Source organism: Ylistrum balloti, unplaced genomic scaffold (assembly GCF_031769215.1).
Source record: "Ylistrum balloti isolate Yb309-2 unplaced genomic scaffold, AGI_CSIRO_Ybal_v1 Utg370110, whole genome shotgun sequence".
NCBI classification, from domain to species: Eukaryota; Metazoa; Mollusca; class Bivalvia; order Pectinida; family Pectinidae; genus Ylistrum; species Ylistrum balloti.
This window is the reverse complement of record NW_026782132.1, coordinates 276,515-288,426: the sequence shown is the minus strand read 5'-3', so window position 1 is coordinate 288,426 and position 11,912 is coordinate 276,515. Positions and strand designations below refer to the sequence as shown.

The 11,912-nt window shown below is 36.9% G+C and overlaps 1 protein-coding gene across 1 annotated transcript in view; it reads left to right on the top strand.

The window, feature by feature from the left end:
- Positions 1-5,037: 5,037 nt before the first annotated feature.
- The window catches only part of LOC132550185 (transcription factor ETV6-like), a 71,505-nt gene continuing 64,630 nt past the window's right edge, over positions 5,038-11,912 (top strand). Inside the window, exons 1-3 of the mRNA XM_060214217.1 lie at positions 5,038-5,136; positions 6,251-6,394; positions 6,724-6,997. Coding sequence (XP_060070200.1) covers positions 5,038-5,136; positions 6,251-6,394; positions 6,724-6,997 — 517 coding nt within the window. The remainder of the gene's footprint in view (positions 5,137-6,250; positions 6,395-6,723; positions 6,998-11,912) is intronic.

The following is an 11,912-nucleotide window of genomic DNA, read 5'->3' as shown; positions in this document are numbered from 1 at the left end:
ACAAGATCGAATAATAATCTCTAATTTACTCTATAATTTTGAACAACATTATTGAAAGTTAGAGGATTTATTTTCCCTGTATTTGTGACGCACCTGTTATTGCCTCTGGTTTATTTACTGTGTGATAAATCTCTTTTCATTGATCAATTTAGGATGTTACAAACTCTTACATATGTTAAATTATACTCTCATATCAGGTACTGATGAAATTGAGCTTGAAGCATTAAAATAAATCTTTAAATTTAATTGATATTGTATAGGATTTTACATTTTTGCAAGTCAGTGTCTCAATGCAATGGAAAAATGTGTATGGAAAGCTTTTTTTGTCAGCTATGTAGACTGTTGCATACCTCAGCCACATGTTTCCTAATACAAGTGTTAACACATACAGATATTTATGATACTGACCACCAGACCTGCTGGGTTACTATCAATGTTTATAGTTTATTAATCTGTCCCTTCTGGGTTAATCTTTGCTATGAGGTTGTTCTACTGTACAGTGACCACTAAGAAGGTTGTCCTTCTATCGACTGATCACTAATGAGGTTGTTCTACTATACAGTGACCACTAAGATTGTCCTTCTATCGACTGATCACTAATGAGGTTGTTCTACTATACAGTGACCACTAAGAAGATTGTCCTTCTATCCAGTGATCACTAATGAGGTTGTTCTACTGTACAGTGACCACTAAGATTGTCCTTCTATCCAGTGATCACTAATGAGGTTGTTCTACTGTACAGTGACCACTAAGATTGTCCTTCTATCGACTGATCACAAATGAGGTTCTACTGTACAGTGACCACTAAGAAGGTTGTCCTTCTATCGACTGATCACTAATGAGGTTGTTCTACTGTACAGTGACCACTAAGATTGTCCTTCTATCGACTGATCACTAATGAGGTTGTTCTACTGTACAGTGACCACTAAGAAGATTGTCCTTCTATCGACTGATCACTAATGAGGTTGTTCTACTGTACAGTGACCACTAAGAAGGTTGTCCTTCTATCCACTGATCACAAATGAGGTTCTACTGTACAGTGACCACTAAGATTGTCCTTCTATCGACTGATCACTAATGAGGTTGTTCTACTGTACCGTGACCACTAAGATTGTCCTTCTATCGACTGATCACTAATGAGGTTGTTCTACTATACTGTGACCACTAAGAAGGTTGTCCTTCTATCCAGTGATCACTAATGAGGTTGTTCTACTGTACAGTGACCACTAAGAAGATTGTCCTTCTATCGACTGATCACTAATGAGGTTGTTCTACAGTACAGTGACCACTAAGATTGTCCTTCTATCGACTGATCACTAATGAGGTTGTTCTACTGTACAGTGACCACTAAGATTGTCCTTCTATCCACTGATCACTAATGAGGTTGTTCTACTGTACAGTGACCACTAAGAAGATTGTCCTTCTATTACTAATGAGGTTGTTCTACTGTACAGTGACCACTAAGATTGTCCTTCTATCCACTGATCACTAATGAGGTTGTTCTACTGTACAGTGACCACTAAGATTGTCCTTCTATCCACTGATCACTAATGAGGTTGTTCTACTGTACAGTGACCACTAAGATTGTCCTTCTATCGACTGATCACTAATGAGGTTGTTCTACTGTACAGTGACCACTAAGATTGTCCTTCTATCCACTGATCACTAATGAGGTTGTTCTACTGTACAGTGACCACTAAGATTGTCCTTCTATCCACTGATCACTAATGAGGTTGTTCTACTGTACAGTGACCACTAAGATTGTCCTTCTATCGACTGATCACTAATGAGGTTGTTCTACTGTACAGTGACCACTAAGATTGTCCTTCTATCCACTGATCACTAATGAGGTTGTTCTACTGTACAGTGACCACTAAGAAGATTGTCCTTCTATTACTAATGAGGTTGTTCTACTGTACAGTGACCACTAAGATTGTCCTTCTATCCACTGATCACTAAGAAGGTTGTCTTTCTATGCAGTGACCACTGATAAGTTTGGTCATTGGATTGTAGTACAATGTCTAGTGGTCAGTAAAAAAATTGTTGTAAGCATTTCCGGCCATTAATAATAAAGTTGTCCTTCTATCTTCTTGCATCCCCACCACTACAGAATATGTTGTCCTTCCACATCCCACCTCCACTAATAGATTGTACTTCCACATCTTACCACCACAAAATAAGTTGTACTTCCACATCCCACCTCCACTAATAGATTGTCCATCCACATCCTATCACCACTAATGGGTTGTCCTTCTACATCCTATCACCACTAATGGGTTGTACTTCTACATCCTACCACCACCAATGGGTTGTACTTCTATATCCTACCACCACTAATGGGTTGTACTTCTACATCCTACCACCACTAATGGGTTGTACTTCTACATCCTACCACCACTAATGGGTTGTACTTCTACATCCTATCACCACTAATAGGTTGTCCTTCTACATCCTATCACCACAAATGGGTTGTCCTTCTACATCCTATCACCACTAATGGGTTGTCCTTCCACATCCTATCACCACTAATAGGTTGTCCTTCTACATCCTATCACCACTAATAGGTTGTCCTTCTACATCCTATCACCACAAATGGGTTGTCCTTCTACATCCTATCACCACTAATGGGTTGTCCTTCCACATCCTACCACCACAAAATAGGTTGTACTTCCACATCCTATCACCACTAATGGGTTGTCCTTCCACATCCTACCACCACAAAATAGGTTGTACTTCCACATCCTATCACCACAAAATAGGTTGTCCTACATCCTGTCACCACTAATAGGTTGTCCTTCTACATCCTATCACCACTAATGAGTTGTCCTTCTACATCCTTTCACCACTAATGGGTTGTCCTTTCACATCCCCACCACCACCAAATAGGTTGTCCTTCCACATCCTATCACCACTAATAGGTTGTCCTTCCACATCCCCACCATAATTATCACCAATTATCAATTTTTTCTCAGACCAGTCAGTGTAGTGGGAATTTTTTTACCACCATTTCCTCAACCTGTTTAAGGTGATACCACATGTAACACCTAAGTTGTATACATGTACATATGCTTTCTGCCTTTACATTTGCAAATGTGTACATATATGTAAATATCTCCTACATACAGTTCAGCATGCTGGTTATGGTTAATAGACAGATGTTAATTTGGTGCTACTTCATATATAAATAATATGGTCTGCTGAGGAACTGAGGAATTCATCATAACATCAGTCTGGTCTAGTGAGGAAGTTAGGGATGGCTAACTTATGAATCTTGTCCAGTGAGGATGTGAGGGATAGCTAACTTATGAATCTTGTCCAGTGACAAAGTGAGGGATGGACAATTTATAAATCTGGTCTAGTGAGGAAATTAGGGGTGGATAACTTACGAATCTGGTCTAGTCAGGAAGTTAGGGGTGGATAACTTATGAATCTGGTCTAGTGAGGAAGTTAGGGGTGGATAACTTACGAATCTGGTCCAGTGAGGATGTTAGGGGTGGATAACTTACAAATCTGGTCCAGTGAGGATGTTAGGGGTGGATAACTTACAAATCTGGTCCAGTGAGGAAGTTAGGGGTGGATAACTTACGAATCTGGTCCAGTGAGGAAGTTAGGGGTGAATAACTTACGAATCTGGTTTAGTGAAGAAGTTAGGGGTGGATAACTTACGAATCTGGTCTAGTGAAGAAGTTAGGGGTGGATAACTTACGAATCTGGTCTAGTGAGGAAGTGAGGGATGGACAATTTATAAATCTAGTCCAGTGAGGAAATGAGGGATAATCAGATTACCATAAGAGTCTGGTCCAGTGAAGAATGGTCAGATTACTTCAAGTCTTAAGTCAGTCTGGTCCATTGATGAAGTCAGCGGTAACATGGCACTAGACTGGTCAAATGGAAAGTGTGGTGAGAGGGCCAAAAATGATTATTTTTCTGATATGAAATTGTGATTTGTGATGAATCATTGGTTATGAACACCCACCATGATTGCCATACCATAACACATACCTGAGTTCTATTAATAGTAACTGATAATTTCCCTTTGTAGGTCAACATATGCTGTTTAGAGCTATTGATTTATCAGGCCATATAAAATTCTTGCCAAACATGGTTATCAGTTAACTGAATAGCTGGGTCCAATTTGACCATAGTGTTGTCTGAAATTTAAACACATTAAAGTGATAAATTCCCTCATAATGATGGTGCAATATACTATACACTGTACTACAAACATATTTAATAATTACACTCCTCTGATATTTTCTTAAATATTGCTGATACACCCTGAACAGTGACCACTTGTCTGTACTGTATGATCTGGACATAGGTACACCCTGTATAGTGACCACCTGTCTGTACTGTATGATCTGGACATAGGTACACCCTGTACAGTGACCACCTGTAGGTACTGTATATTCCTGACATAGGTACACCCTTAATATTGACCATCTGTCTATAGTGTATTTAGTACTTGCAAATTAAAGGTATTCTTAACCTTTTTGTATAGGATATGTTATACCTGTCCTGGTAAAGACAATTTCCCTTTTCGGCATTTTTAGTAACTCAAAGACAAGCATACATAAAAAACTTCCTTGATGATATACACCAATTTGATATGGTTTATCTGTAAAAGGCAAATCCCACTCTCCATATAAAGGTCTATACAGAACTCCAGACTATGTTATTAGGTTCTCTACATGTCTACACCATGTTCACAGGTAGAATTACCCAAGTAGTTGTGCATTCGTGATAAGGTCCAAGGTCATGGTCGTTTTTTGTCAACATCAGAATTCTGTAAAGGTAGGAGTTGGTTAGTTAGCTGACAAATTTGCAACCTGAAGTTTGTGCTATTATGTAATCGTCTAGTCAGGTACATTGTTACAACTGGGAATAGAACTTATCATCAATTGTACACAACAATGTAGGGTTGTCTACAGAACTAAGGATATACACAAAGCTATCAAAAAGATTTTGTGCACAAATCATTTTCTTTGCCTTCACTGATAGAATAAAACTGACAGAATTATTTAGAGTGTAGCAGATATGGTCAGCTTATGCTATGGTAAGGACGTTCTCAACACCTTGGACAGAAGCACGAGAAATTTGGATAAATCCATGTCTGGCAAAACATGGGTGCAAGAGGTATGGTGTGCATCACAGTTCCTTCTGTAATTCATTTTCAATAAGAGTAACTGATGATTGTGAAAGAAAGGGAGATGTCTGCCAAAGCATTAACCAAAACATGGATTGATATTTTTAAATATTGAACTATTTCAGAAATGTTGAACTATATATAATGTAGTATTGTATGATACGTAAAATTGTACTATAGATCTCAAAAAGTCTGGAATATTTCGATGTTATGACCACAAATGGTCAACCTCTCCTAGAGTGTATAGCAATACCCTACATGTATTGTGATTGGAAGAAACTACAGCTCTAGCCTTTTTTTTTTTATAGTCAAGGGAGATAACCGTGTTAAACAGCTTACTTTGTTGGTCCAAGGGAGATAAACATGAAAATAAATGGTACTGAATAGAATATTACAAAATGTTCACTTTGCACATGAAAACAAAAAATAAATTAATACTAAACATGAAAAAAGAACAATTAAGCTTCATCAAAGATATTGATATTTAGAGGATATTTTATGTACTGGAATTCTTTTGAGCGAAAGTGTAAAATGAGATAAGACAATCCATCATGTGCACATTGTGGGTGCATCACTATATATAACCAGGTTTGGTGGAACCTTATGCACTTGCACCTTATGGGTCTAAGGGATAGGGGCAAAATGAGTTTTTTTTTTAAACTTTAACTAAAAGTGACAGTAAATGGCACAGGGAAGGAAATTGCCTCACAGAATTACACCATGATTTACTTGCATAAAAGTACTAAGTACAGAGCAGATTATGAGTTCAGCTAAAAAAAGAGTACTTCTTAAAATAGGATTTCTTTCTATTGGGTTGTCCTCTGAAGCTTACTTTCAGGTTGTTCCTATCAATGGTAATATTTGCTTAATTAAAAAGCATCCTGATATTCAGACCTAATTGTCAATACGTAACATAGCAACAAAATGCCAAATGTACTGTATGTGAGGCGATTCTTTATAGGTACCAAGCTTAACATCAGAAACTTTTGTCGTACACACATTTTGACTCATGGTTCACTTATGATATATCTGTGGACAATTTATCTTAGACATAAAAAACCACAGCTGCTCACTCAATGGATTGATGTTTTTTGTCTTTTACAGATGATGGTGGACATTTTGCCCGCTGTTGATGTGAATCTGAACCGAAGTTCGAAATTCCATCTCTCTGACTCGGACAGTGAGGATGGATACTTCCCATCATTCCATATCTCTGACGATGAGAGCGACACAGATCTTATTAGAATGGTAATCAATTTTTCCAAACTTGGACAGGTGTATGTGAGGAGATAATGTAGGTGTTATCCTGGGTATCCTCTGTTGTCACCGATTCATCAATCCCCAGTTTATTTGTTTTTGGAGTAGGGGGTATCCTTCTAACATTACTGTAGTACATTATTCATTGAATAATTGTGCCAAAATTACCCTGCTACTTTACATAAAACACAAGACGAATTGCTGTCAATAATATTTTGTTTGACCCTGAAATCAATATCCAACTGTCAAGCCACTTGGAATATGAAGACAGGATTCTGTGTTTGATCCTGTGATACTAATTGGTGTGATTTCTGTTTTAGGACCAAGGCCCTTCTGTGATAGTCTTACCAGAACCTGGGAATTTGTCTGAACTGACGGGCTGTAAGTTCCAGGCTCTTGCAGATGATGAATCATACTTCCTAGACAGTACTGAGTTTCAGTGTACAAAATTTTATGAGGAATGGCGTTTTGACATTGAAGCAAATGAGCGGATCCTTTCTGATTCTGAGTCAATGGAGAGTGAAGATGAAGCCATCTTTGTTGAACGAACTAAGAAAACAAAGAAGCGTGTGCGATGGAAAAATAATTTATCAGGTAAGACCCATTTATAATACACTTTTTATGAGTTTTAAACTCCAGCGTTACCATAATTTCATAAAACGTTGCTTGATGGCGAAAAAAGATTGAAATTATTTTTGTTCACTAGAAACATAAAGTTGAATAATATAGCCATACATTCTCATGGCATAAAAATCCAGTCTGGGGTGTTCTGTAAACAAATTAGCAATAGTGTGCTCCAGTGATACAACGGCAAGATGACATCATCAATATGCAGGACTCCTGACTTTGGTTGTCCGTCTGAATATTCTTTGCATGTGGTCTAAGGGAGATAATCAATGTTTAACTTAAATAAATAGTCCAAGGAAAAATATTCAGCCGAGACAGAAGCAGCATTGGATCCCTTAAAAAAACCATATTGCAGTGGCCTACATGAATATCTTTTCATTACATGAAAGGTTGTGTTTCATTAGCTTTTCATGTTTAAAAAGTCAGAAAAAATGTAACATGGTAATGCCAGGAATACTGTGAAAATATTTGAACTAATAGTTATAATGAGTGAAAGTCTCCAAGTAACAAGAACAAGTTACCCAGCTTGTAATGTGCTGTCATCGAAAATAACATGTAGTAGATCTTCAATTTGGCAAAGAAATCATACACAGTAGTATTTGTAAAACTTCTGCATAATAAAAATACTAGGTACTGCTTGAACCTGTGGGTTGTACATAATAAATATAATTTCTGTCTTTTGATTGTTTAGTTATGTATCTAAAAAGATGTCAAAAAATAAACAGAATGAAATGGATGGTTATTCATACATATTTATTATCTAACCTTGAAACATTGATGATAAAACTAAGGTATATGTCACCAATTTTGATAAATTATCTTAAGTTGTTTTATAATGTATTTACAATATAGGATGAGATGTTGCATTACCAAAGCTATTACATCATCTGTCAATAAAGACATCGGCCAAAACATGAAATGACATGTCTGAGATAACGTAATCTGACCAGTGAAGATAATCATGGTAAAAGGAAAACTAATAGCAAGTCAAAATTAAACTGTAAAATGTAAATCATGCACAAACATTAAAAATATGGTTTATTGCTATTTCTGATACTATTGCTGATTCTGGTCATACTTCAGCCTGTATTGCTATTTCTGATACTATTACTGATTCTGGTCATACTTCAGTCTGTGTTGCTGGTCATACTTCAGTCTGTGTTGCTGTTTCTGGTCATACTTCAGTCTGTGTTGCTGTTGCTGGTCATACATCAGTCTGTGTTGCTGTTTCTGGTCATACTTCAGTCTGTGTTGCTGTTTCTGGTCATACTTCAGTCTGTATTGCTGTTTCTGGTCATACTTCAGTCTGTATTGCTGATTCTGGTCATACTACAGTCTGTGTTGCTATTTCTGATACTATTACTGTTTCTGGTCATACTTCAGTCTGTATTACTGTTTCTGATCATACTTCAGTCTGTGTTGCTGTTTCTGATCATACTTCAGTCTGTATTGCTGTTTCTGATCATACTTCAGTCTGTATAGCTGATTCTGGTCATACTACAGTCTGTGTTGCTATTTCTGATACTATTACTGTTTCTGGTCATACTTCAGTCTGTATTACTGTTTCTGATCATACTTCAGTCTGTGTTGCTGTTTCTGATCATACTTCAGTCTGTATTGCTGTTTCTGATCATACTTCAGTCTGTATTGCTGATTCTGGTCATACTTCAGTCTGTATTGCTATTTCTGATACTATTGCTGTTTCTGATCATACTTCAGTCTGTATTTCTATTTCTGATACTATTGCGGTTTCTGATCATACTTCAGTCTGTGTTGCTGTTTCTGATCATACTTCAGTCTGTGTTGCTGTTTCTGGTCATACTTCAGTCTGTATTGCTGATTCTGGTCATACTTCAGTCAGTGTTGCTATTTCTGATACTGTTGCTGATTCTGATCATACTTCAGTCTGTATTGCTGTTTCTGATCATACTTCAGTCTGTGTTGCTATTTCTGATACTATTACTGTTTCTGATCATACTTCAGTCTGTGTTGCTGTTTCTGATCATACTTCAGTCTGTGTTGCTGATTCTGATCATACTTCAGTTTGTGTTGCTGATTCTGATCATACTTCAGTCTGTGTTGCTGTTTCTGGTCATACTTCAGTCTGTGTTGATGATTCTGGTCATACTTTTGTCTGTATTGCTGTTTCTGGTCATACTTCAGTCTGTGTTGCTGTTTCTGGTCATACTTCAGTCTGTATTGCTATTTCTGATACTATTACTGTTTCTGATCATACTTCAGTCTGTATTGCTGATTCTGGTCATACTTTAGTCTGTGTTGCTATTTCTGATACTATTGCTGTTTCTGGTCATACTTCAGTCTGTGTTGCTATTTCTGATACTATTACTGTTTCTGGTCATACTTCAGTCTGTATTGCTGATTCTGGTCATACTTCAGTCTGTGTTGCTATTTCTGATACTATTACGGTTTCTGGTCATACTTCAGTCTGTGTTGCTGATTCTGGTCATACTTCAGTCTGTGTTGCTATTTCTGATCATACTTCAGTCTGTATTGCTATTTCTGATACTATTACTGTTTCTGATCATACTTCAGTCTGTATTGCTGATTCTGGTCATACTTTAGTCTGTGTTGCTATTTCTGATACTATTGCTGTTTCTGGTCATACTTCAGTCTGTGTTGCTATTTCTGATACTATTACTGTTTCTGTGTTGCATACTTCGTCTGTATCTGTATTGCTGATTCTGGTCATACTTCTGTCTGTATTGCTGATTCTGGTCATACTTCAGTCTGTGTTGCTATTTCTGATACTTTTACGGTTTCTGGTCATACTTCAGTCTGTGTTGCTGATTCTGGTCATACTTTAGTCTGTGTTGCTATTTCTGATACTATTGCTGTTTCTGGTCATACTTCAGTCTGTACTGCTATTTCTAATACTTTTGCTGATTCTAGTCACACTTCAGTCTGTGTTGCTGTTTCTGGTCATACTTCAGTCTGTGTTGCTATTTCTGATACTGTTGCTATTTCTGATCATACTTCAGTCTGTGTTGCTGTTTCTGGTCATACTTCAGTCTGTACTGCTATTTTGATACTATTTCTGTTTCTGAACTGCTATTTCTGAGATTATTGAAGAACTGTCTCTGAATTACCATTTTTGACACTAAATAATGTTTCTGAGACTTTTAACGTTTGTTTATATTTCTGAAACTGAGATTTTGAGTGAAAAATTGACTTCAGTACCATTTTCTAAGACTTTTCCTGAGACTTTCAGGTGATACTTTATTTAAAGGTTGACCACAGTACCATTTTCTAAGACTTTTTTCTGAGATTGAGAGTTTTGGGCGAGATTTTATATTTAGTTTTACCACAATAACTGATAAATATAAATCTAACCTTACTGTTAAGGATCTGATATATCAAGACGACAAAAGCACATGTGTGTATATTGATTGTTCCCATTGCCCAGCTGTCGCACCTCAACGATCACCTATGAATCTGTACATTTTTATTGTCTCACAGTATCTGGTGTAAAGTCCATATACAAAAAAAGTGTTCAAACATGAAATCAGAGGGTTGTGAATATTGTTCAAGCATTATGTACTTGATATTCACAAGTCTCCATTTTGTCAAACTTAAAGCAATTAGCATATTCTGTTTTGAAATGTGGTGTTACTAGTATCTAATCTACTTGTACAGCGCCTTACCCATGTAGACAGTAGGTGACTAAATCAGTGAATTTGACTATAACCCCCAAGTGCCTTGGTGTGTCAAACATCTATTAAACAAAATAAGCATCTTTAATTCTAGGTCTCCCTAAACATCACAATAACCTAGGTTGTATATCAGCATCTGTAATTCTAGGTCTCCCCAAACATCACAATAACCTAGGTTATATCACCAACATTTTTATTCTGTGTCTCCCCAAACACCACAATAACCTAGGTTGTATACCAACATCTTTAATTCTACATCTCCCCAAACATCAGAGTGACCCAGTTATATCACCAACGTCTTTAATTCTATGTCTCCCCAAACACCAGAGCAACCCAGGTTATATCACCAACATCTTTAATTCTATGTCTCCCCAAACATCACAATAACCTAGGTTGTATACTAACATCTTTAATTCTATGTCTCCCCAAACATCACAATAACCCAGGTTGTATATCAGCATTTTTATTCTATGTCTCCCCAAACATCACAATAACCTAGGTTGTATACTAACATCTTTAATTCTAGGTCTCCCCAAACATCACAATATCCTAGGTTATATCACCAACATCTTTAATTCTAGGTCTCCCCAAACATCACAATAACCCAGGTTATATCACCAACATCTTTAATTCTATGTCTCCCCAAACACCACAATAACCTAGGTTGTATACTAACATCTTTAATTCTAGGTCTCCCCAAACATCACAATAACCTAGGTTATATCACCAACATCTTTAATTCTAGGTCTCCCCAAACATCACAATAACTCAGGTTTCTTGCTCTGGTGTCTTTAAAACTTCTGCCTCAATCATCATATCAATCCAGGGACCTTAGCTCCTTTAGCATAGCCAAACATACCAAGGAGTCCCAAAACATTCAAACAAGTAGCATACTTAAAACCAGTTAAACCCAAGATCATCTGATTCCAAGTTCACTATTCTGCACAAAATGGCAACAATGATTGCATCATATGACAGAGAAATTTGACATCACTGAATGCATCATATTACACAGAAATTTGGTGACAATGACTGCATCATATGACTGAAAAATTTCGCAATGAGGGCATCATATGATAGAGAAAGTTAGCAATAATGAGGGCATCATATGATTGAGAAATTTTGCAATAATGAGGGCATCATATGATAGAGAAAATTAGCAATAATGAGGGCATCATATGATAGAGATTGGCAGCAGTGAGGACACCATG